Source organism: Notechis scutatus, chromosome 1 (assembly GCF_049901735.1).
Source record: "Notechis scutatus isolate UNSWTSFEM ecotype Mainland chromosome 1, rNotScu1.2, whole genome shotgun sequence".
Taxonomy (NCBI): Eukaryota; Metazoa; Chordata; class Lepidosauria; order Squamata; family Elapidae; genus Notechis; species Notechis scutatus.
The window spans coordinates 44,181,126-44,205,052 of record NC_142009.1 but is presented as its reverse complement, the minus strand read 5'-3'; the positions used below and the strand labels follow the sequence as shown (position 1 = coordinate 44,205,052).

General features: G+C 36.3%; 2 protein-coding genes and 1 long non-coding RNA gene across 6 annotated transcripts in view; 2 read left to right on the top strand and 1 right to left on the bottom strand.

Moving 5' to 3' along the window:
• Positions 1-18,706, bottom strand: part of PIGF (phosphatidylinositol glycan anchor biosynthesis class F) — a 23,901-nt gene extending 5,195 nt beyond the window's left edge. Inside the window, exons 1-6 of one of the 4 annotated variants that reach the window (XM_087962759.1) lie at positions 18,575-18,706; positions 16,956-17,054; positions 16,464-16,714; positions 14,872-14,963; positions 9,308-9,424; positions 2,922-3,030 (exon numbers count right to left, since the gene is read on the bottom strand). In XM_087962759.1, the coding sequence (XP_087818885.1) occupies positions 2,922-3,030; positions 9,308-9,424; positions 14,872-14,963; positions 16,464-16,691 (546 nt within the window). In that variant the 5' untranslated portion in view covers positions 16,692-16,714; positions 16,956-17,054; positions 18,575-18,706. Of the gene's footprint in view, positions 1-2,921; positions 3,031-9,307; positions 9,425-14,871; positions 14,964-16,463; positions 16,715-16,955; positions 17,055-18,438 lie in introns of all 4 variants that reach the window. The other 3 variants (XM_026683660.2, XM_087962751.1, XM_026683669.2) reach the window with 3 other exon arrangements.
• LOC148132767 (uncharacterized) lies at positions 3,990-6,302 on the top strand. The gene is made up of 2 exons (XR_015749165.1): positions 3,990-4,848; positions 6,158-6,302. It is a non-coding gene; the product is annotated as an uncharacterized LOC148132767 (long non-coding RNA).
• CRIPT (CXXC repeat containing interactor of PDZ3 domain) lies at positions 18,677-23,927 on the top strand. The gene is made up of 5 exons (XM_026683713.2): positions 18,677-18,818; positions 20,423-20,488; positions 21,182-21,236; positions 21,926-22,029; positions 22,147-23,927. The coding sequence occupies exons 1-5, from the start codon at positions 18,803-18,805 to the stop codon at positions 22,209-22,211; spliced, it is 306 nt and encodes a 101-aa protein (XP_026539498.1). The 5' UTR covers positions 18,677-18,802; the 3' UTR covers positions 22,212-23,927.

Below are 23,927 nucleotides of genomic sequence, written 5' to 3'. Positions count from 1 at the left end.
GGTAATTGTTTTGCTATGTTCCTAGCTATCTCCTTGATTACAGCTTCCTTCTCAGAAGTCTATCATAAAGGTACAGATCAGATTTCCTAACACAACTCAGAAAGGAGCTAAGGCAAATAGGTTCACAAGATCAGACTTAATGCGATTAATACTGCTAAAGGCTGTTTCTTATTCCTTGCATAACCAGGATTCTTTGGGGAACCAAAGCCTAGTTAAATTGGAAACGAGCTGATTTTGGCTCAGGGTATTATTCCCCCCCCCCCTTTAGGTCAGGAAGAAGAGGGGTGCATAGTGTCTCATTTTCCATCACTTAGAATACAAGGCTGCCCTAAATATGTACTGATTTACAGGTTAGCACTACCACTACAGACAAATTGCATGGGAATTAATTTTGGATTAACTCCAAAAGTTGTTATTCCAACTCTTTTTTTAAAAAACTATCATGCCAAATCCCTCTGCTACGAAAATCGTTTTCCAAACTAGGACTACAAAAATAACTCACTCCCTCTGTAAGCATTCTTCTGCTTCTCATACTGTGCAGTCATCATTTTTCCATTCTCCCACACATTTTCTTTATTAAAGATGTTAGAGGCATTGTAAGAGCTACAGAGTTCGCAATTTCTCTTGTGGATATTGCAGAAATGGTTTTAAAGGACTGATATGATCTCGAAATAAGCGGAGGCAAAAAAATGTAACAGACTTTTAATTTTGCATCAGCCTAAGGCAAATCCATAGAACTAGAAAAGGGTTACTTGAATATAAACATATTATGATATAATCCAGGAGCTGCAGTTTTCAAGGTTTCAGAAGCTCTCAAAAGTGCGTATCAAGAGGATCATTTTGTCTTCCTTTATAACCAATGCCAAGAGGAAGCACAAAGTATGTGAACTCCTCTGTATAGGTCTTGTAAGTTTCTGTATTGCAATGCTAGACGTTTCATTTGTAAAATTATTCCTTTTCCTATAAGTCAATTTTCTTTCAAAAAAAAGAAAAAAATTGTTCTTAAAACAATATAAATGTTCCAGCTGATTATTTCTTGAGCCTTGTTTCTCCAGCACAATCCTGGTGATTCATCTTGATACAATTTATAGTTTTGAGGTAAAGGCTCATTGATAAATTGCTTTTGCAACATTAACGTATGAGGGTGAAGATTCATTCTCCAAGCTTATGGGTTTCATTTCCGAACGTTTCATTACCAGGCTAGGTAACTTCTTCAGCAGAGTTTAGTTTATCCCCTAAACTCCGCTAAAGATGTTACCTCGCCTGGTAATGAAACATTCAGAAACCAACCCACAAGCTTGAAGAATGAATCTTCACTCTCATCCTACACCTGACCTACAGATATCCACCACTGTTGTACATTAGTATATGTGAACATACACACACTTTCATTCAATGTCCCTTATTAAGAGGGTGATAAAGCCTGGTAGTGAATTTGAAAGATGTGCCAATTTGTACCACACCTATAATTACATGTGTTGCTATGTGCCTAGCCATTTCTAATGGAGAAATTATGGTAAAACAAAATATTGCTGACAGGATGCTTTCTAAAACTTCGAAGAACCTAGAGGCTTCATAAGGTATCATTACGTAGATTTAATGAACTAAAACCTGTTTCATCCACAAATTTAGCTCTAATGCATGAAAAGTGATATATCTCTGTAAGTCTGTTCAAAGACCCTTGCTCAACAGAGTCCTCTTCCCATCAAGCATTCTGCTGGTGGGAGATTAGCTCTGAGCTGGGTACACAAAGATGGTGAAGGCAGATTTTAAAGTCTTCCTCTGAAAATGGAGGAGACGGGTAACCTTGCTCCTTAAGAGAACTCTACCTCATCCTGTTTCTTGGGATTCTCCCCTCCCTCCTATAGCTGTGGCATGTTTGGAAATTAGACTCTGGCGCACCCCTTTAATATCTTAAGTTTGGGAGGGCTTGTCCTCAATTTGATTTACATTTTGATACATGTTATTTATGATAGATCTATCTAGTGTAAAAACATGTGGGAATATAATTAGATGTATGCTTCTTTTTTTTAAAGAGGGAGAAACCAATCTCCCAAATTTCCATTATTATTCCTGAATTATATAGCAAGTTAATTTGCATTTAATCTGAGGCGAAAACAGTAGGAGAATAGTAATTAAAACTGGACTACATTCATTTACATCAGATATTCTGTTCAATCTAGCAAGATTCAGAATGCCAAATACCGTTATCCTCTAGTTGTGCGTATATCTGTTTTGAGAACATTTTAATCCACTTTACACTATTAGCAGATCACTTTATTCTCTCCTCCCTTCCTCAACAATAATGTTGGCAGATGAATGTACAGTTGTCCTGCAATCCTGCCAGCTTCTCATTTTCCCTACAAGCAGCAAAATGCTTCAGGGCTTGTTGGAAAACTACAAAACATGTTTTCGGCACAGGGTGGCTCAGCTAAGGCTGTTTCACAGATCAATCTGAAGCCAATAGCCATTTCAAATGCATTTTGTTAAGTGCTTTTAATGGAAGGTAGCAGCACACCACAGGCCACGTACTCAGATGGCATAAGTGTAGGGCCTCCATGACATTAATGGGCCGGATGCTGACTGGCTACTCCTTGAACTTGAGAAATGTCGTTAACTGTACAATAGCAACCTTGTTTTCACTGAGTACCATCTGAAAGTATTCTGACAACCATGAACTCACATTGAGGAAGTAGCTTCATCCACTTCTAGCTTATTAGAGAAAATATTCTAACAGTCTTTACAATGGAATTACAATTAAAGATCACCAATCTATGAATAAAAAATACTGAAAAGACCCTTAGTACTTTGCTTATACGCTTTTACAAGGGAGTTGGCCAGGTAATTACAAACTAAATATGGGACTGGATGGAGCTGGTCTGATCAATTTTACGTAATTTATATAAAAAAGAGCAACCAACCTGCCATGGACGGTCCCAATCCAGTGGAATAGGAAATGCTCCAAGCCAGGCACCCACTACACTGCATGTTGTGGTAATCTGGAGGTTGTTATCCCAGATGGACATAGCCCTATAAAAGAGGAAGAAGCTTAATTCGTAAAAAATTTGTGTCCTTTATTGCTTGATTTATTTACTAACCATAGCTTTGACTTATCTACGCAAGATTGTATTATTATCTATTTATTACTGTACTTCAACATTAGATTTTAATATTCTATCACCACCAGTCTCTAAAGGGGTGCTTTTTAGATGGATTCATCAGTCAGGATAATCTGCCAAAAATAATAATAAACTCCCTTTATTTATTTTTTCTCTGGTTATATTAATTTATAAATTATGATTTCCATGAAGTCCAAAATTTGGATTTCATGGAAAACATTAAGCATGCTTCCAGATTGAACTATAATTTGTTTTGTTGCTGATAATTTCAAAAAATAATTTTGCTTTTTAATGTTCCTTATAATAAATACAATATTTTTAAGAACCTGTGATACTGTAAAATTCATTAACTATCTGTCACAATATAAACTACCATCCTGGCAAAGTTTTATTCTGAAGTGCTTTAAGGAGCACTTCTATTTCTGCTGATTATGGAAATGTTTTTTTTTTTACTCCTGCAGCATGAAAACTTTGTATCTCCCTCAATTAAGATAATTTCTGCAATATGCCTTTTTGTCCTACTAACTCGAATCAATTTAATTCTATGCTGATAATATTGAAAATGCTAGTAAGGGAGTCAAGTGGTAGTTATGAAATTTAAATATGATCTTTTTTCCATACTGAAAACATTACTCTTTAAATAATACTTTCTATATATCCAATGAGGCTCATTATTTTCTAAGAAAGGATAAAATGGCCAATGATTTTCAATTTTTTAATAAAAATTTTCCACATGCACCTGCTGTTTTATTAGATCCTCCTGTAGGAAAGAAATCATATGATGCAGTTAAGAAGCATATCATTTTATTGCTAAAGTACTTTTTACATTGCTGAACGTTAAAATAATCCTTCTGTGGCTCCTGCATCTTCTTTCTTCTTGGCTGAAGGCAAGTCTGGTATTTTGCTCAAGTGTATAAGCAGGAAAAAAGGGAAGGAACTGTTACTTGGGAAAAAGATGAGCCATATACTAAATCTTCGTTTGATGTAATGGTTGTATTACTTTATAGAAAATTCTTCCAGATATTGCCTTGAAGGGTGAAATTTTGGTTAGCCTTATGGCTAGGTCGGCTGAATAACTAATGCATGGTTAACTGAATAAAAGCAACTTTTATTTGGGTTTATACAATGCACCAAGCCATAAACCAGGCAACACCCTGCCCCCAACTATGCTGCCTCATTGTGATGGTGTTCTTGTGGGGGATGAGGAAAGGAAGTCAGGAATGTATGCCAAGAGTATATATTGCCAGCAGGGACACTCAAGGCGTGAAGGTCATGCTAACTATGGAGCTAAAGCAAACAGGCATTTATTTGGGACAGCAAAGATTTATTATTAATTCATTTATTTATTAATTCATTTGTTCATTTGTTTGTTCATCATTTCATATGGCTGCTCATCTCAAACACATGACTCTGGTTGGTTAACAGGGAATAAAAACAAGATTAAAAACATCAGTAGCAAAACAATAAATTAAAAAAAATATGAGCTGAGATAAAACCAGCAACACTAAACGTAACCAAGTTACCAGGTCAACCGCATAGGAAAATGGAGGATCATCAGAGCAAAGACATCAATTCATACTGCGTGTGAGAAGGCACTAAAAAGCAATTCCTGTATTTTGACCAAGAAAACTGCACCAATAGGAAATACAAAATGATTGACAAATGGAGAAAATATATGTGATCACTAAGAGTCAACGTTGACTTGATTGCACACAAAATAGATCACAAGGTAAGTCCAAATTTTATATTCATCATTTATAATTCTGAGAACAAAATAGTCAAAAATGTGCCTTTGTTGAAAATCATGTTGCAAAAATGCTGCATCATAAATATTGGAACACATATTCTGTTTAGCAAAACTACTGGAACAGAATCTGTCAACTGGACAAGAATTCCATCCTCAGAGGCATTGATGCAATTTAGGGATTCCACATGCATAGCAAGATTCACTAATTAATTTTAGATTTGGTTGTGAGGCACTTGGAATATACAGCAATTTCTTCATTATGTTAGCAATTATGTTCAGCTGGGAACAAAAAGCTCATAAGCTGAGAATTTAAATTCACAACTGAGAAATAATTAAAATCACTCTTTTTACACAGGTGAAATCTATATTCTTGTCAGATGATTATGGAAACTGTGAATAGCACTTATGTGAAAAAGCAACAGAGCTATTGCTTTCTGCAACTGAAGCCAGATGTCTCCCTACTCAAGTCTGAGGGGATTTCTGCTTATTTAACAGCAGCCATTGGGTTTCAATTAAAATTGGTTGAGTTTCATTCCACCCCCTTCACAGAAAATAGCTGGTTAGGAAAACGTATTGGGTGGGCAGGAAGAAACTTTGGTAATGCTATGCTTCCAGCCCAAAAAAGGAGAAGCAATCTGTACCATATATAAGATAAAGCCAGCACAGGCATTACAAAATACACATGTACAAGTATTGAGTATGCCCTTCTCTATCTTCTATCTATGCATCATCACAAAATCTCCAGAACCGTAAAGCCTACAAACTTGAAATTTGGCACTTATGTTCTTCTTGCCTTCTAGATGCTCACTAAGAAAGGATTTTCCGAAATGACCATCAGAGCATTAGTATTTCGTATATTATTATTAACACACTCTGAGGCTAAGGAGTTCTACTCCCCCTCCCCACCTGAAAAGAAATCTGTTCTAAATGCAAAACACAAGCAGAGGAGGTGTTTCAGTTTCAGAGCATCAGGCAGCTTTAGTACAGAACAGTTGAGCTAAGCCACGCCCAGGCTCCTTGCTGTCTTCTTGCTCACACAGCAAATACTGTTTCAGTTTCCATGTTTCAGTTTCCAAACAGCCCTCAACTCTCACACTGACAGGACACTAGCCAGATGAATACCGATGGATGCTGGTAGGCAGAAGCACAATTTCCCCCCCTTATTTTTCTCCCAAAAAACTAAGCCCGATCATATAGTTTTGTAACGAAGCACAGGTATAGAGCCAGTATTAATATGAAATGATACTATCTGCCTATGATGAATAAGGCCCTCTCCTTTCTCTTCAATTAGCTGGAAAGACACTTGTGCACATCTTCTATTGAGGTGCTTATGATGGAATATATGAAGGACCCAGTCTTTCTGCAATGCCAAAGCTCCAAGAAGACCTGGAGATCATGTCTGCTAGTATTCCAAGAAGTTTCAAAGCATCATTTTTTTTTAACTCTTTTCACTGAGATGATTATATAGATTGTTTTTCACCTGTGTTGCTTTTGAACTTTTGTAGGTGGTTTATCACTTGCAGAAATTAGATGGCCAAATAGTACAAGGACTTCAGAGCAGAAGCTTCTTGGATGAGAAGCGAAACATCTTCAAAGAAAAACAAGAAAGTCCAGTTGCCTCTTGAAAAAGCACCTTTGGGATGACTGAGTCAGGCACCAATATTTGTGTCCTTAAACACTCTGCAGGGGTTTTAATTCAATTTGTATATGTGATAAAAACAAAACTATCACGATGGTACTTAGTTGATGCAGAAAAGAGATGACGCTTAACTGTTTGACGTTTTACAGCAGTGGTTCTCAAAATGTGCTCTCCAGACCCCTAGAACTCCCCAAGACGTTATTAGCCTTTTTCACTATCACTCTCTCACAAATGTACAGGGGAGTTTTCAAGAGACTAAATACATGTCTTGCCATCATGTGATGGTAATGGAATGTGTGTGCTTATGTAATCTTGTATTTTTATATTCTTCTAAGCTACACATTTAAAGAAAAATGTGTTTTCAGAAATTAATTCAGTTCATCTTAGCACTTCTATTGTGTTTTTTCCAGCTGTCTTTGGTTATAACTTTGGTTATATCTTCGTAATATCATTATCATCCAATCAATGTTACTTTGAAATCCGAAAACTTTCCTGTGCTTATTCAGAAATACAAGAAGTACTTTGTTATCCTATTTGTAATATTTTTTAAAAAATCTAGATGTTTACATTACATTTCAAGTTAATATTGTTTTAAAATTTAATATTTTATAAAATAAAATGTATCTATTTTTCATATACTTAAGGATGAACTTGGCTTAAAGCAAAGAGATTATATAACGTGCTTCTTAACCCACACCTGCATCATCTATGTCTATGTCTTTTATGTCTAAAGATGCTGGGGGAAAAATGAAACTGACATATTGCAGAGTTCTCTGACTCATAGAAGGAAGCAATCTATTTGACAGAAACTGGGAAAAATGCAAATGAGAAACAAAAATATGATAAAAACTATCTCTCCCTGAGCTGTAAAGACGCTAACAATTCATTGTTATGCAACAGAACATTTCTTAAAAGTATTACAGTGCCAGTCAAATAGTACTATCATTTCAGACCAAACTTGTGGAGTTAAAGACAAAGAAATCAAGTATTTTAAAAGTAGATGTAATGAGCTTTTCAGAAGCCAACAATTTTTTTTACAGCTTTTCAAACCAGAAATGAAAAACTCACTGAAGCATTTTATAGGGTAAGTTATCATTTTGCATTGGCTGGAGAAGCATACACAATAACTGAGGAACTGATTAAGTCTTGTACAGTTGATGTGACTGAATGCCTTCTGGATGAAAAGTCACTAAAAAAAATTACTGCAGTGCCACTTTACAGAATATAGTAACACAGGGGTGTAAAACTGGCAGCCCGTAGACTAAGATGCATCATATGCAAGCCATGCCATCCCAGCTCTGCAAAGGCAATACGATATTTCACAATATGTCATGTGACATGATTGATTTTGACAACCGTGCAGTAGCATGGCAGGCGCAGAAAAGGATTGCTGACGCTAAATGATGCAGATACGTGACATCATAACTCAAGAGCTACCTATATAGTAGTACCTCCAATCTAGCTAGGTAAGTATAGCCATCATAGGCATCTACTCAAGGAAGAGTATAAACTTGTAAGGAAATCTTTCAATTTTAAACAGGAGAATTGGGAAGAGCATTGGGCTGCCTTAAGATAAATGGGTTCAGCACATGAAAGACATCAGAGAAGATCCAACAAGCTAATTTTCAAAGATCATTTAACCAAACTGTTTCTGACCTTTTCAACAGAATGTCAAGTTGCTAAGAACAGAGCAGCTTTTGAGATAGTCAGCATACAGCAATAGAATAGACTTTATAGTGCTTTACAGCCCTCTCTAAGCGGTTTGCAGAGTCAGCCTATTGCCCCCAACAATCTGGGTCCTCATTTTACCCACCTCAGAAGGGTGGAAGGCTGAGTCAACCTTGAGCCTGGTAGGATTCGATCTGCCAAATTGCAGGCAGCTGGCTGTCAGCAGAAGTAGTTTGCAGTACTGCACTCTAACCACTGCGCCACTGAGGCTTTGCATGTTTATATGTAACAGGAGATTTACAAAACATGTAAAAAAATTATTAAAATAATTTCATCCCCAAAGGCAATTGTTATTGAAAGGATGCAAGATACAAACCCAAACTCTTAGAAACATTTTTTCAAAGAGTAAATGTTTTTTAACAAGTAAAGCAAAACACATTAAATAAACAATGAATATATTAACTAGCATAATATAAACCTGTTATAAGCCAGAGTCTTGAATAAGAATGTTTAGCATTATGAAGACATGGTGCAGAAATCCTCAGCTTTTGAACTTCAGCTATCTAGTATGACCATGCAATTGGACATATTAATTGCAGTTAATCTTACATGTGATAAGCAAATAGAAGTCAGCTTCATATCCAAATTTATGATGCAGATTTGTTCTTGCATCACAATTTAGGGTTAGAATGCTAATGCCTAATTCAAAGAACCCACTAAGCTGAATTCTGCAGTTTGGTGCCTCCTATTGGCAGAACTACTTAAACAAATCAGAAAAGTATCTATAATATGACATGCAAACCTAACCTCTAGTTTGTTTTTTAAAAACTCAGAACTGGAACCCAGCAATAAATCCTGGCTTGTTAAGATAAAAAAAATCATATGGATTCAACTTCAAATAAATGATGGAGAAGAGAAATCATAATTGTAATTACTTCTGGTGGTAGAAGAAGGAGCCATTGAGCAGCTCTGCATTAGATTACTACTTGGATCTGCTAAGCCAGAATGTAGCAGCCTTCTGTCTTGCCTCAGTTAAGAATATGGCCATTATTTCACTATGATTAAACTATTAAAGAAATGCCTAATCTCAACTGCACTAATGGCATTGTCAAATTCCAGCTGCATGCAACTTACCCATTTTTACTAAACACTCTCAGCCATATTTGAAAGTTTGGTCCCAGCAAACATAAGCAGGGCAAAGTTGTAAAAGTGGATAAAAGAACTGCAAATAAGAAGGTCTCCCAAACTGATCTGGAAAAAAAAAGTGAAGCTATTTTAAAGGCCTATCTTGATAAACACATTGAAAAGGTAAGAATAATAAATTGTAAAGCTTTTGTGTTCAGACACCATGTGAACAGGGGTTACAGTAGGAATGAACCTAGTCACCCCAAAGGTGCTTTTTCAGGAGACAACAGGTCTGTCTTGCTTTTTCTTTTGATGATATTTCACTTCTCATCCAAGAAGTTTCTTCAGCTCTGACTGGATGGTGGGCAATGGAAGGATTTATATTCTTTGTGGACAGCTGGTCATTTGCATTCTTTTAGAGAGTCATTAAGGCCACTTGAAGGTTTATCTGTGTCCTCAGGGACACCTGAATAGTGCAGATGGGTATTGAGTCATTGGGACAACAATGATCTGGTTCAGTGGTCGCCAACCAGTGGGCCCCGAGAAAATTTTGGTGGGCTGCAGAGAAATGTCACCCCAGATCACCCCCCAAAGTAATTAATCCAGGCTGCACAGAATCACAAGGCTGTGCTGCCCATATGGCCCACGGGAATCCTCCCTGCCCACTCCTTACCTGGCAAACTTGCCTGCTAAATTGCTATTTTTCCTTTTTCCGACCATCAGCTGTTCTGCTGTGCCGGGAGATTTAGATTAGCTAGGAAGCAGGAAATGGTTGGATTTCTTGCTTTCTACCTAGTCTTTAGATCTTCAGCTTTGCTTTTAAGCACAGCCGAACCTTCCTTAGGACTGAAAGTTCTATTATTCAGTGCAGACTCACGGCAAGCAAATTTTATGTGACAGACTGAGCTAGCCGATGGCAGATAGATAGATCACTGAATGATTCGGTGAGCAACTCAATCTGCCTGCCTGCTTTGCCTGATTTTGGGTAAAAGTTGCTGTTTTTATAAAAAATTCAATATTTATATAAATATTTATAATATTTACATACAAGCCATGCCCAGCCAGTCACATGACCAAGCCACACCCACAAAATAGGCCACACCCACAGAACCAGTTAGTGGTCCCTGGAATTTTAAAAGTTTGGTGGTCCTTGAGGTCCAAAAGGTTGGCGACCGCTGATCTAGATGACTGAGAATCTCCATAGCCTTTAGGTTATGCACTTTGGGATGAACACCCTGCAAATGGTGTGGAAGTATGAACGGATTTCCAGAAAAATTGCAGACTACAGGAACCATTTGCACTTCAGTCTGAGATGCAGACAACACAGACTCATCTGCAACAGCCTGTGCCTGTCTTCAACAGTGAAGGGACACAGGACAATCCTGCAACTAAGAAGGCTCCAACCAGTGGTGGAATTCAATTTTTTTTACTACAGGTTCTGTGGGCATGGCTTGGTGGCCATGGCAGGGGAAGGATACTGTAAAATCTCCAGTCGTGATTCTTCGAAATACTCAAAATTTCCGCTACCGGTTCTCCAGAACAGGTCAGAACCTGCTCAATACCACCTCTGGCTCCACCCCCATTTGCACTACTCAGGTGACCCTGAGGACACAGATAAATCTCCAAGTGACTTTAATGACTCTCTAAAAGAATGCAAACGACCAGCTGTCTTCAAGGAGTATAAACCCTTCCATTCCCCACCATCCAGTCTTCAGAGCTGAAGAAGCTTCCTGGATTAAGCGAAACATCTTCAAAACAAAAACAAAAAAACCCCAAGAAAGTCCTCTTGCCTCATGAAAAAGCACCTTTAGGCAACAATGACCTGGATGACTGAGAATCTCTGTAACCGAATGAACCTAGCCTTTCTCTGGGTTTGCACACTCCTCATTTTCTTCCTTTGGAAAGGTTATCAAAAGATTGGGAACTTTGCTTTGAAGTTTAGTTAATCACAACAGTTACACTTAAACAGTAATTAACAGTCCTTCTGCTTTTTTGAAATCAGCCAGTTGCATAAATGAAAGTCTTTATAACCTGAGAGCTCTGAGCCACAGGATTGCTTCAGACATTTCTAAAATTTGTAGTTAATGATAACTTAAACATAATGAGAGAAGTGGGGATGGGAAATTATACAAAATGACTGGATAGTATGTTAACTAGATTAAATTCTAATTAAAATTAAATGTCAATTAGAGGCAAAGCGTTCTATTGGAAGCTGTGGGAAGAATCTGGAATACGATTATTTTGTAATGATTAAACATTTTTCTTGACTTCTCCCTAATTCACAAGGGTGATAACTATCAATTCAAGCATATTTTAACATGTCAAAGTGAACAAGATGTTTTGGCTATGTCTGAGAAATGAAAGGTATAAAAAATATATACTTGATGGATTCGATGTTTGAAATACAATTTTTATATTAAAAATGAGATAATATTTTTAAAGTTCACATTAAGGGCATTGATGGTTTGCACAATTAAGGAACCAGAATATCTAATAAAGGAATATTTTAAAAATGTAAAATTTGTTTGAGTCGATGTAAAATTAAAATGAATTCATCAAAATATCTTAGTTCAAGTTTGCTGAATTGTAAATGCATTTGAAAAGATTGACATATTTTTTTCTGTTGACAACAGAAAAAAATGAGGGGCTATTGACTCTTAATTTGATCTTGTGAATAAATGACATCCTTTAGAAATAATATTTTAATGTACATAAATAGCATTATAGGGAAATTGTTTAATTATTAAAGAAGTTAATTAAAATCAAACATGGGCTTTATTCTAGCTTATCTTTTAGTTTTTAGAAAGTAGTACATCCCACTAAATTCAACTGTGGCATTTGGCCTAGAAAAAGTTGTATATCGCCATCGCCCAAAATGAAGATCTAAACAAAATCTCAGTAGGGATTTATCAAGCCATAATGAATACAAAATAAGAGCAAATGCCTCTGATCTTCTGAAGTCATAATCTGGGGCATGTGTGATTAATGTTTAATATGACATCCAAACACAAACTGATTCTGAAGCAGTTTATACCTCTTATATAAACACTGAGTTTTCACAATTCTGAAACTCAAAACTTCCACTCAAAACTTCCATTGTCATACATCTTAAAAGTGCTTTTCTGATTTTGTTACTTTGCTATAATAATGTGATCATCAGTAGCGATTTGAAGAAGGAACACCTTTGGAATATTTTGCCGTGGAAACCATCAAAAATTAAGATATTTGTTGTAACATCAACATTTGATGATCATGTATGAAAAAGCTCATCCCACAACCAGGGGTGGGATTCTACCAGTTCTGTCCACCTCTGTAGAACCGGCTGCTCTGAAGAGCAGCAAACAGAGAGCATACATAGACCTTTATTTCCTGCTTTTTCAACCGCAGCTGCTTTGCGCAACACAGCTGCGGTTGAAAAAGCAGGAAAAAATTACCTTTTCAACCACTGCGCACCCGCGCACAGCGCTGCTCAGCTGTCCAGGCAGCTAGCTGATGACGATATACACACGCATGCAAAATGTAAAATCACCGAACCGGTAGTTATACCTGTCGGATCCCAGCTCTGCCCACAACCCTGATTTTTTCCTTATTTAAAATAGTTCGATCTTGTTTTTGTTTTTTTTACTGCACTACAGTTTTCAGTGATTAAGGACCAGGCTAGAAATCAGGAAACTGAGTTTAGTTTCACCTTAGACATGAAAATAGCTGGGTGACTTTGAGCCAGCCCAACTCACCTCACAGAGTTGCTGTTGTTGGAGAAAATAGGAGGGAGGGAGGAATATTGGGTATGTTTGCAACCTTGAGTTATTTATAAAAATAAATATGGGGGGGAATCTAAAAACACCCCCACATTTACTCAGAAACAAGCTTCTAGTTTTGGCTAGTTCTACTTTACAGACTGCATGCTAAAGATAGAAAATTTTAATGCTCTTCTATACAAATAGGTAAGCAAATAAGTAAATAAATAATATCCTACAAAGACAACTTGAAGTTCTGGGGAAGGGAGGGGGGAATTCATGTCTAGTGTTTCCTCTGTCATAGCAGTCTTTCTTGCAATGCCAGTGTGTATTTATTTATTTGAGACACAGCAACCTTCAGAAGTGGAATTTAGTGTGATTAAATTCACCTTAAGTCTACCTACTTTTGATTATGATCAGGTTTCAATAACACGTTTGTCTGCCTTTTGCATCAACTATTAAAATACTCTCTAAAATGAGCTTAAAATGACACATAGATGCTCAATTTCATATTGTACACTTTACATATTTTATAATTTAATATGTATCCTGTCACATCATGAGCTTAAACTGTTTTCACTTGCTCATCTTTCAAGTATCTATGCATATGTTCGCAACCCTGAGTTGTTTATAAAAATAATAAAGATGGGATTTTTAAAAATCTAACCTTTTGTTTGATTGGTTAAGGCCACCAAAGTCTCTGGATTCTTTTTATATTTTGCCAATTAAACCTTATGCTACAATTGATTATGATGAATTTATAGCAGTAAAATGTAGAATCTGTGATAGAATGCCCTACCTACAACTGAAATACAATTTTAGTACACCATTAAGAACTTGGCAATAATATATTAAAATAAGCCATTTTCATACGAAAAATAATATTTCTACCAATATGTCATTTTGATCAATGGAGCCAAAGTCAAATTCAAACTGACTCAGGGCTAAGTACTTACTCATAGTGTAACCCAACTTACAGATGGTTATTGTTGGAGATAAAATTAGGGGAGTCTCCAATATAAACTATCTTGAGTTCCTGTGGCAATGTGAGATGTAAATATAATGAATAATAATTATGTATGTTACTCAAAGTACCTAACCACCGGAAGGGATTTACCATGGCTCAATGTCATGTCCTTCCCTCAGCTGTTCTTAAAAGGCCAATACAGGAAGATTCCCTACTTGGAGAGACAATGGCCCTGTGACTCTGGAAACATAGAACCAACGAGCAGGTGCTTCTCCAGTACCGCTGTTATAGAGCCTTTATTTCATTTCACCATTGCCACATCTTTTTGATCACATCTATCGGGTTATCTGTTCTCTACTTTTCTGATTTCTCTCAACTTCGCTAAATATACTTCTTTTTTCTAGCCCATCAATTCCTTGCCCGCATGGTCAACCTATTTGGGTCAAAATTGATTTGCTGCTGCTATCCGCAATCCATGGTAATCTTACTAAATGTCCTCTGATCCATAATTTATCCTCTTTCTCATTATCTTGTCTAACTTTGACTGCATATTCTTTCTTAGAATTACTGCCCTCTTTACTTCAGCAGTGAATTATCATCTTTATTTATTCTTGAAGGTAGGAGAGCAAAATTGTCACTGACTTTTTTATCAACTCTAAGTTAACTAAGCAAGTGGGTCATATTATTTTTGACTTCATTATTAATATTTAATATTATCCCAGAACTACATATCTAAAAGCAAATCCATATTACCTTTTCCCACTAGAGGGTCTTATGTGGGACACTGTAAATCCAGACTGATTCATAGTTCAAATTTCTAAAATTTAACTTTGTGATTTACCAGGTGGAGTTGTAAGAGACATACTTACTCTAGTAACGGTGCTCCGTAAAGAACAATAATTCCATGGAAGAGGATACAAGATATGAAGAAGTAAACACAGCATTTTACAAATCTTGTCGCCTTTTAAAGAGAATGAAATACATATAATGCCATCAATATACATATTTTTGGTAGAGGACAAGCTCTTGTACTACCATGAAGTACATGATTAATTATACTTAGATTAAATTAAAACCCTTGTAACCCTTTTCTAGATCATTAACACTGAACTAATATTTGGGTTCTTACAGTCTCTTGATAGCAGAACCAAAACTAACAATGACTACTGTTAGTAGTTAATGACTTCTCCCTTTCTGCCTGACCCTCCATCCCCATCCTGCAGTCTCCTAGACAGCAATATATATCTCTTGCTAGAAGTCCAATCTGATTTCTAGCAAGGCTTTTTGAACAAGGCTGAGTTGCATAGCATGAGTGGTTGCTCATTTTGGGGCTATAAATTCTTTAAAAACTGAGTTTTATTATTAAAATGAAATGCTTGTTTAAACATGTTCAACTGAAACAAAATGCCCAGATTGAAACCCTTTTAAGTCACATTTATTTTCATGGCATAAAATGTATAATAATGTGTTTTAATCTCGTGCTGAAACTGGTAATATAAATATAAATATAAATAATCAGAATTAGTTTTATACCATATTGAATCTTATGATATTCTCAAAGTTAGGAAGATGCTCCTGTAGGAGCTATTGTATTGCAGTTTCACAGCTGATTCAATATATCTGAATCAAGATTTACAAGCTAAGGATACTTTTGCAAGCATATTTCACAAAATCAGTCAGTGTCCTAATCAATTTTGTGACAGTTATTAATCAGAACTGCTAGAAAGCTCTTACGCTTAATTTTGATTTTTTGTAAGTCCACAACAATATTCTGATTACCACATTGTTGCAAGATAAATCTACACACAAGCTATACAATGGACAAGGTTACACATGTGGACTTGGAAAGATGGGTTTGGAAAATATTCTACAAGAATGCACTATCGTAGCTCCCAGGCACAGACACAATGCCAGGAAAACTACCTAACCTGTTTATAAAGGGCCACCATTTCTCTCTTGATTTGTTTGCCATTCTTTGGGAAATATGATTAGGATCCTTTTAACACTAGAAAGGCAGTTTCATTTGATATGCAATTTTGCTTGATATGATTGGATTCTTTTAAAACTTTAAATGCAGTCTAACATGGACTTTTATAAAATAAAGTTTTATAAGATTATATTTAAATAATAGCAAGGTATACCTCATATTTAGACAAAGAAAAACCAGATTCCTTACAGCAGAAATTTCAAGAGAGCATTTAATTACTTATAAAATATTTTACTGTTTCAATTGAGAGAGAAATGATATGGAAGACATGGAGCTTTGAGTTTTATTCTGATTGCAACCATAAAGTTCCTAAAGAGCTGAAAGCATGCAATCATTTATTCAATTTTACTCTTTCATATAATCTTCCATATAGCATTGGAACAAATAGAACATTATTGAGAATCAAAAAAACGCCAAATAAAAAAGTTATCCATGCCTCATACCAATAGTTAAATTTTATCAAACATAACATACCTTGTGGGCAAGAGAATATCTTCTTGTAGATAAATACGGCTTAAAAATCATATGTAAAATTATATTTATAATACCAACGCTTGATGAACAGATGCACAGCCATGTCAAATGTGTGTCCAGGATTGAGAAATTCTTCAAGAGCAAAGAAGGAATAATAGAAGTTAAAATAACAGAAAAGATACAGATGACATTGGCAGTCAGCAGTCTCTTTATTTCTGTATCTTTCATGTTTTCTTATCTTTAATTTCCACCTGTTGAGAAGCAAATTAAGGCATTTATATTAACATTGGTAGTAAGGGCAATTCTCTTTTGTACAAAAGATAATGCATTCCTACATAAATGAAATGGGTTTATAGCATAGCAAATGTCCCTGCAATAACTTTTAGAGGCATGGAAAAAACAAGTAGCTCCAAAGTTATAATTTGTTGTATGAAAGAAAATAAAAATATTTAAAATAGTTGATAAAAACGGCTTTTAAGACTTTCAACATACTTCCATTTAAGAGGATGCCACTCCAAAGTAATGACTCCAGGTCTTCTCCTATGCGTTGGGTTGGTTTAGCTGCAAACACCTCAATTCCAATGAAGAGAACTGGAAGTAGAGATACATCCTCTTTTACTCTCAGAAAGCCGGGGGGGGGTGTCTCAGAGGGGTCTTGTCGCTACCCCTTAGTGTGACTGTAGTGCTCCTCAACAAAATATCCATCACATTGTGTTGGAATGTCCATCAAGAGCTTTAACATCTGAACTACAATAAGTCCATGTATTTGCCATATGCCAAATAAATAAATAAACCCTCAGAAAAAGAATGTATCTCTCTGTCTGAGTCACTGTTCAGATTTGATCTCCTTCCAAGTTACCTGCACCAGTGAAGAATGGAGCCTAACAGATACATCCACAGATACAGGTAGACCTCGGCAACAGATACAACAGTTTGCTTAGTGACCATTCGAACTTACAACAGCACTGAAAAAAGTGACTTATGACCATCTTTCACACTTATAACTGTTACAGCATCCCCACTGTCACATGATTTACATTTGGATACTTGACAATTGACTCCCATTTATAACGATTGTAGTGTCCTGTGGACACATAATCACTTTTTGCAAACTTCTGATAAGCAAAGTCCACGGGGACACCAGACTGACTTCACAACCCTGTGACTAATTTAACAGCGGCAGCGATTCACTTAACAAATGTGGCACAGGAAGTCATAAAACGAGGCAAACCTCACTTAAGAAATTTCTCATTTAGCAACGTTAATGTTGAGCTCAACTGTGGTCGTAAATTGAGGACTATACCTCAATTTGAATTGAGGTTTCTATTCCCAACGGAGTACCGAAAGGTACTTATTTATTTTTATTTTATTTTATTTATTTGTCAAAAGCATACAATATAACAGAAACAAGAATAAGCAAGTTTAAATATAAGAAATAGGAAGTAATAATTGGGGACAATAGGACAGGGACGGTAGGCACGATTGTGCGCTTATGCACGCCCCTTACAGGAATGGGGTGAGCTCAACAGAGGTTAGTCTGAGGGTAAAGGAGTGAGGGTTAGAGGATGTAACAACAGACTCAGGCCAGCCTTTGCAAGGTTTGTTTAAGTTATTTAAACAAAGCTTAAATAAGCTATTTTTCCTAGCATCGATCGGCCAGGAAGTGGGTGAAAATGTGCAAGAGACTTGCAATCAACAGAGGACCAATAAGGACATAAGTCTCTCCCAGTTTCCTTTCCTTCACCTGCGTGCAGGCTTTTAGGAGGCTGCTATCCGGAAAAATATCGAGGCAAGTGGTGGCAAGGTAGCCCCCAGGGGTCTTCAACCTTGGCGACTTTAAACCTGGGGGACTTCAACTTCCAGAATTCCCCAGCCAGCAAAGCCCCAGGCTTAAAGTCGCCAAGGTTGAAGAGCCCTGCCCTATAGGACAGGCAGGAGACAAGGCTTCCGAGGCAACGGCGGCGATCCAGCTTACCTGCCGCTTCCCAGATGCTATGAGGGGGAAGCTTCGAAAATACGTCACCCACCCACCCACCTAGAAACAACCTCCGCGCTCCTTTATCGCGACTGGCCTCACGCAAACCCCCCCTCCCGCTCCCGCAGGCTCTTACGTCATGACTACTTCCGTACGGCAGTCCACCGTACGGAAGTAGAAGGCGCTCTCGTGCCCTGGACGTCACGAGGAAAACGGAAGCGGAAATGTGGAGGCTCACGGAGGTTCGGCCGTGGAACGTTGTTGTTGTTGTGGCGGTGGTGGGGAAGCTCGAGCCCCTCTCGGCTGGCTGCTGACGGTTGTTGTTGTTTTTCGCCGGTTTCGGTTGGTGTTTTAGGCCTTCGTCATGGTGTGCGAGAAGTGTGAGTTGAAGGGACGGGTGACGGTGGGAGAACGGGCGGTGTAAAGTGAGAAGGTTCCTTTAACAACTGAAGTACAGGGTGGTGTGTCTTTTTTTGGAGGGGGGGAAGCTGCCCGTTCCTGAGAAAGGGGTAAAATTCGGGTTGACTGACGCTTCTATTTTGGGTCCAAGGAACAGTTACTCCTCCCCCCCCCCCCAGTTATATGTCTGAAGGAGTCGGGACCTAGTGTGTTCAAATCATTTATTGTTGTTCAGTCGCTATCTGACTCTTCACGAACCTATGGACCATAGCAACACACACACACACACACACACAATCCTCCACTGTCTCCCGGGCTTTGCCCAAAATCAGGCGCATTGCGTCGATGACACTATCTAATGCAGATACTCAGATCAGTGCCCCAAGCAAAATCGGAGGGCTGCCTGCTCTAAAAGCCAAGGATTTACTTCTTTGTGTGATACTTAAATCAGAAATTTTGGGACAGCTGCTTTTAGGTTGCCGTCCTGAGTGCACTTAGTACGATTTGGGTCTGTGAATACACATGCCTTAGATTGTTGTGTTTGGAGGTGTACAGTAGCTCTATTGTTATGAATGTACTATGAATGAGGGTTCAGAGCATTTAAAAGTGACTTAAAGGGGCAAGTGTCTTGAAGGTTGCTGTTTATTGGATGTTTTCATCCCCCAAATAGTGAATACTGTAAAATTTTCAGTAAATCCTAGCAATAACAGCTGTTCTGAAAATCACTGGTAACAAAACACCTAGAATGTATTGACCAGGTACAACAGTAGGAGAGGTTTGTTATGCTATAGTTTTTTGTCAGCTTTTGGGATTATTAGTTACAGAATTCATAATGTAGATGGGAAAAAGAGAACTGAACCTGAAAGATACCAGCTGAGCTCATTTCGAAACCAAGATTCAAGGTTATCAATACAACTTTTCTTAACCCAAAGGATTGTGTAGTGGTGTAGGATTACAGTTTTACCATTCTTACAACTTAACTACACAAGGTTATGGTAACTAGATAATTACACTGTAGTGACTATAAGATTTTTTACTCAAAATAATATTAATGTTATTAATATATAATAAGATATGCATTAAAAAATCTAGATCCCAAACTATCGTTGTTTACATATATCAATTTGCTATATACCAGTAAGCCTCAAAATCTGCAAACTACTATTTGTTTACATTTACATTTGTTATTTTTATATTTATCTCCTGTTTTCATTTAATCATACTTTCTTGTAGTTATGTGTCAGAGAGCTGTTTATAGTTATTGATAAGTAATCTCTACTGTGTTTAGAAGAATCAATACCTCACAGCTTTAAAAACATGTATTGGCATCAAAAACTCACAAAATCCCTAAGGGCAATTTCTAGAGTTAGAGGACAGATTTTATAAATTCCATGTATCTTCAATGGTTTTCAAGTTTCCTTGAGTTATAGTTATAGAAAAAATAAGCCACATGGAATGTGGTACTTCGTATTACTAATATTTGTATTATTATCAGTTCTGTGAGATGACCTGACCTGAATATACTGTGCTGTTGCAATCTATTATATTATAATTTTTATTCTGTCTTTTCAATGCTACTCCATAGGTGAAAGAAAACTTGGTATAGTAATTACACCTGATACCTGGAAAGATGGTGCAAGAAACACAACAGGTATTCTTAAATATCACAAAATTTAGATCTGCATTAGACTTCTAGTTGTATTACATGTCCTATGATGCAAGCATTCTTAATCATATTAGATTAGGAAAACCTGTTAAATATCTATCCTACAGATACACAATGTCCTGATTTTAGTTATTTTCCTGTTTTGAAGTAGTTTTTAAATGAATGTGACTCCCCCACAGTTCTGCTTTGATCTTTAGCAATGTACACTTTCTGTTTTGGTAGTTCGAATTGCTAAAAAGAACAGGATCTACTACTGAGATTAGCAAGGAAAAATCAATCACAGAAATTATTAAATTGTGGAAGGAAGATTAATGCAAAATGTTGTATCTAGGGATATGTCACACAGTGAATCGAAACAAAATTCCTTCAGTTCATATAAATTCTTAAAACTTAGGAGAAAAGATTTGTGGACTTATGTGGATGCAGAAGAAAGACAAAATCCCATTGTATACGTAGAAGTGTTACTTATCTAATGGTAGATCAGTCTCACAAGTAGTTAGGTGGTAGTAAAAAATTAAAAGGATATGATTAAGATGTGGTTGGGAAAAAAATCAGCATTCTCAGGATGACTTGCTCATTTTCATGTTTATTGCTGAGTATTCTGGACATTCATTTTTCTTTTTAATGGCTTCAACTTTAATTTGAAGTGATTTCAAAATTATATCTTTTTATTTATAGAAAGTGGTGGGAGAAAATTAAATGAAAACAAGGCATTGACATCAAAAAAGGCAAGGTAATTAAAATCTTAATTCACTTACCAAATGAATCAAATGCTGGAAAAATTGTGAACTTGCTTATTCGTTCTTCTGAATTTTAGTCTCTTTCATATTTCCACATATAGTCACTCCTACTTCTTACAGCCTAGAGTTGGCATAGAAGTTTTTCCCACTGCACTGTACTTTTAGCACCTGTAACTCTTTACCAATATCACTGCATCCTGAAGAGCAATGGCTACATCAGTGTTTTTCAAACTTGGCAACTTTCAGATGTATGGACTTCAACTCTCAGAATTCCCTGAAGCCCATCTTACAGTTGCCAAGTTTAAAAACACTGGGGTAGATCATGGTAATTTTGTAAGACACTGAACAACTAAATAAAAGACTGGGAAATTATCATGCATATGTCATATGGTCTGATTGAGCCTAGGTAGAAAAGAAAAGGTATAAGAAAAAACATGGACACATGAATAATTTATATATGCACAACAATATATTATTGTGCAAAATATAGTGATAGTTCAAAATGACAAATTGCATTTTGATTGTTTTATGCTACTGCAACAGACAAACTCTATTGGGTCATTTATTAGCTTTCCTGGGGGATTTGTGACCACCTCCCTCTGACCCCATTTATTGCAAATATATGAAAGTAAACAAAAATTGTTTTGATAAACAGCTAATTCACTTGTTTTTATCTTCTTAGATTTGATCCTTATGGCAAAAACAAATTTGCAATATGCCGGATTTGTAAAAGTTCAGTTCATCAGCCAGGCTCTCATTACTGCCAGGGATGTGCATACAAAAAAGGTGAGATATTTGCCGTAAACCCAGTTTCTTCCCTTTAAAGTGTATTTGGTCACTGAGAAATAAGTTATCCTGGATGATCAAAAGTAATTTCAGTATTCCTGTGCTTTTTATTAACAGGTATCTGTGCAATGTGTGGAAAGAAAGTCTTGGATACAAAAAACTACAAGCAAACATCAGTTTAATTATTATGCTTTTTTAAAAATTGACCCACTTTGAACTTTGAATCAATCATTAAACATCATTACTGATAATACGATGGCAGACTTCTAGAGAACTTGCATGGGACAATTGTGCTATCTTAGATCTAAATTTAAATCTGCATTAATGGCTATATTTATTTGGAGTAAGAAATATTTGTTCACCATAATTATTTTAGAAAAAATGAAGTGTGTAATAGATAATTTAACTTTTCCAACAACTAAGCTACTGTTACATCAAGAATAAGGATTGCTGAACATACCAGCAAACTCTCAATAAAATTGGCATATGATGTTTTATAGGATAATTGAAAATTTAAATATAATACTGTGTAGTTTTGGCAATCCAACTACAGCAATAGGCAGGTTCAATTTACATACTAGAATTGCTTGCAACAAAGGCTTGCAAATAACAGTACATGAGCATTGAATGTCATTCTGCTGGATTGGTTGCACATAAATACTGTACCCTGATTGATAATTGTTTTTACTTAAATAGACATCATTTTTAATGTAGCTTAAATTTAAGATAGCATTAATATTTTTAAAATAAATATCTAGCTTGATTAGGTACAATTAGTATAGAGGTATTACTTGTTAAATAATGCAGAGTTCCTAATTTGTTATACTCGTATTCTGGATTTTATTTTGTTAGTCTCTTATATACATTTCTACAATATCTGATGGTTAATATGTTTGTGCATTTTTATCTGTGTTGCAAAAAACAAGCAAGTTTTTAATTGCAGAGGGAATTACACTGGCCTGTAGGCTACATGACTGAACTGGATAGAGTTGTATTGGTTTGATTTGAAATTGTAGGTGCAATGTCAAATTTTAAAGAAATGATTAAAAAGGGGCAATCAATATAATTTCAATCATGTTTTAATTAATAGCTTTTATGAAGTTGAAATTTTTATTGTGATAGTATTAATTTTGATTGTTTAGAGGCTCTATCCTGGTGCCCATATCATTGGTTTTTAATTTTCACAAACACCAATGGCTCTGGGGCCAACAAAATGCTCCTTTGAGTTGAATATCTTAAAAATGGATAACCCATATGAATACTCTATTTAACTTTGATCCCAATAACTGAACCATGGGATATAATTGTCAACTAATAAATATACTCCCCACACACCGATATGAGTTGCATTCAATACCAAACCTATGGGATTCCCTCATCCCCAACTGATACCTTGTAAAAAAAATATTTCCAGCAAGCAAAATTGATTCTGAATAGTAATAGGGGGAAGAATCAGACAGTAAACCAAATTGTTTATTTTTACAGACCATATTTCAAAAGTAGTATAACCAGCATACCAACCTAGTAGGAAGTGATAAATGTTACAAAGATGGGTTCATCAAAAACATTCCAGTATCATTTTATTTATTTATATCCTGCCTTTATTATTAATTTTAGAAATAACTCAAGGTGGAGAACATATCCAACACACCTCCCTTCTCCTATTTTCCCCACAACAGCTGCCCTGTGAGGTGGGTTGGCTGAGAGAAAATGCCTGGCCCAAAGTCACCTACCCAATTTATCCTGTGCCTTTTCCCCTTTCCTTGTGTTTGAAATGTAAGAAGTCAAAGGCATATAGGCTACGATTCTGCTTTTGGTCAAGTCTGCCCAGCTGGGACATGAGTTCAATGTATATTATTTTACTGTTTTTATGCTAATAAATCTATGTTGTATCTTCA

Bases quoted from the DNA above. Each gene is read 5' to 3' on its own strand.
- CRIPT (XM_026683713.2), top strand. The intron at 20,489-21,181 runs GTATTCTTAAAT...TTTTATTTATAG, and splicing joins TGGTGCAAGAAACACAACAG to AAAGTGGTGGGAGAAAATTA. The intron at 21,237-21,925 runs GTAATTAAAATC...TTATCTTCTTAG, and splicing joins TTGACATCAAAAAAGGCAAG to ATTTGATCCTTATGGCAAAA.